Genomic DNA, 1,888 nt, shown 5'->3' with positions numbered 1-1,888 from the left:
CCAGGGCGCCAGGACTCCTGAGGACCCCCCAGCCGGGCCTCGGGAGATTCCCAGGAGCGCTGCCACGCAGCCCACAAACTGCTAAGACACCGCAGTGCCTGCGGTCTGGCCCGACCCCGAGGACGAGCGAGGAGCCGGAGCCGGTCCCGGGAAGAAACGTCTATTGTAGAGACTGTGCCTGCGTTCTCTCGTGAAGGCGCCCAGGAACTGCTCCTGCAAGACCCGCCTGCTCTTTCTTTTCTTGAAACATAGTGTCTCCCTCGCCCCGCCCGGCCCCGGGCCCCAGGGAGGAATGTAACATCTTGTAATGTGGCAATCACTGACAAACCAGTACCCGGGAGGGGAGCTCCCGCCAGGGAGGCCTCCGAGGGGCGCGGGGCCTCCGCATCTCCCCACCCCCGCGCCGGTTTGTATTTAGGGGAAGGGGCGGGGCAGCGGGTAACGCTGGCGGGTCAGATCCCAGGTAGGGAGGGAGGATCTGACCCAGGGGAGGCTTTCCTGGGGCTGTTGTGGGTGGTTGACCCCGACAGAACCCGGCAGTCTCCGCAGAGACCAGTCTGACAGGGCCAGGGGCGCGTCCCACCCACCCGCTTGCCGGACCTGGGACCCCAAAGTGGAGTGCAAAGGGACCGGTGTTTTAGGAGGAAGACAGAGCTTAATTCTCAGAGGTTTCTGACCTTACAACAGACTTAAGGCACTGGTGGTCGTTGTTCCTTGGCGGGAAAGGAGCGGGCTGGTGTCCTTGGAGCGAGTGCTCTGGACTCGGACGAGGTAGAAGGAGGCAAGAGGCGGTGTCGGAGTGCGGGATGTGCTCCTGGGTTTTACAGTCAGTAGGGTGACTTTTTTTTATTAAGGCAAAGGGGCTTCTGCTCCCCGTCCCCCTTCGCGGGGAAGGGGGTGTTCTAACAGTGGAGGGGACTATTCATCCACTCCCAACACTCCTCACTTTACCCCTTTTCCTCCTCCCCCTTCCACTACACAACTGTTTGTAAACAAAGCTGCCGTCTGATGGGGCTCCCTCCGCCCCCATCAACCTTGATACGTCTCCCAAACTCGCCCCACCAGTCTCGGAAATCCTTACACAGGACGGATATTCACAATTTTCACAAGTAATCCTGAAAGGAGGCTGAGGGGAAACTTCCTAAACGGTCCCACATTGCAGCCGCTCTGATTAGGCCCAGGAATCGCCCCCTTTCTTCTCTGCACTCCCCTGCCCGCCAGCCGCAGGAATTCGGCGCAGCGGGAGGGGTGTGCGTCCATGCTCTGGGGAGCACTTAGGACGGGAGTGGGACTGTTCAAGGACAAAAAGGGATTTAAGGAAAGCCAATTAGATGCATTCCAGAACGTCACTGGTGGTAATGGGCTTCCTGAAACTGATGAAACTGGGGGAAATTGGGACTCAGCGCCCCACAGGAGTTTGGAGCAACCCCACCACGAGGTGGAGCGGAGCGGGTCGGACACCCTGACTCTTCCGCTTCCCTCCCCGGGCTTCCCAGCGCTTGTCATATTCAGAATCGGGCCTGATATTTCACACGAGCGAATGGGAGGGGGGTGCAATGAAGATTTATGTGTGTTCCGAGCGCGGCTGGGTTCCCAGTGCAGGGAGACGAGATCGCTGCTTCCCATGTCCATTTTTCACTCGCTTTTCTCCCCTCGCTCACCCGCACCGCACCCCTCCCGCCTGCTCACTTCTAGATCTGAGGCGCATCCTCGCTCCCCCCTCTCTTTGCCCTTCTCCTTGTCTGCGGGAACGCCCCTTTCCTCTGGCCCCTGCACCCTTCTGCCCTCTGCTTCCAGCGGGCTTCCCAGGGAAAGGCGCGCCGTGGCCCTACCCGACCCCTCCGCCGCCGGGTGCCAGGTTTGGTGACTCCGGCAAGTCTGTGGGGCC

General features: G+C 60.6%; 1 protein-coding gene across 1 annotated transcript in view; it reads right to left on the bottom strand.

The window, feature by feature from the left end:
• Window positions 1-1,077: 1,077 nt before the first annotated feature.
• DLX2 (distal-less homeobox 2) overlaps window positions 1,078-1,888 on the bottom strand; it is a gene marked incomplete at its 5' end in the record, with an annotated part of 5,530 nt that continues 4,719 nt past the window's right edge. Inside the window, one exon of the mRNA XM_006760704.1 lies at window positions 1,078-1,291. Within this exon, the coding sequence (XP_006760767.1) occupies window positions 1,078-1,291 (214 nt within the window). The remainder of the gene's footprint in view (window positions 1,292-1,888) is intronic.

The sequence above is a fragment of the Myotis davidii genome, unplaced genomic scaffold (assembly GCF_000327345.1).
Source record: "Myotis davidii unplaced genomic scaffold, ASM32734v1 scaffold370, whole genome shotgun sequence".
Taxonomy (NCBI): Eukaryota; Metazoa; Chordata; class Mammalia; order Chiroptera; family Vespertilionidae; genus Myotis; species Myotis davidii.
The sequence above is the reverse complement of the archived record's forward strand: the minus strand, read 5'-3'. Positions and strand labels throughout refer to the sequence as shown.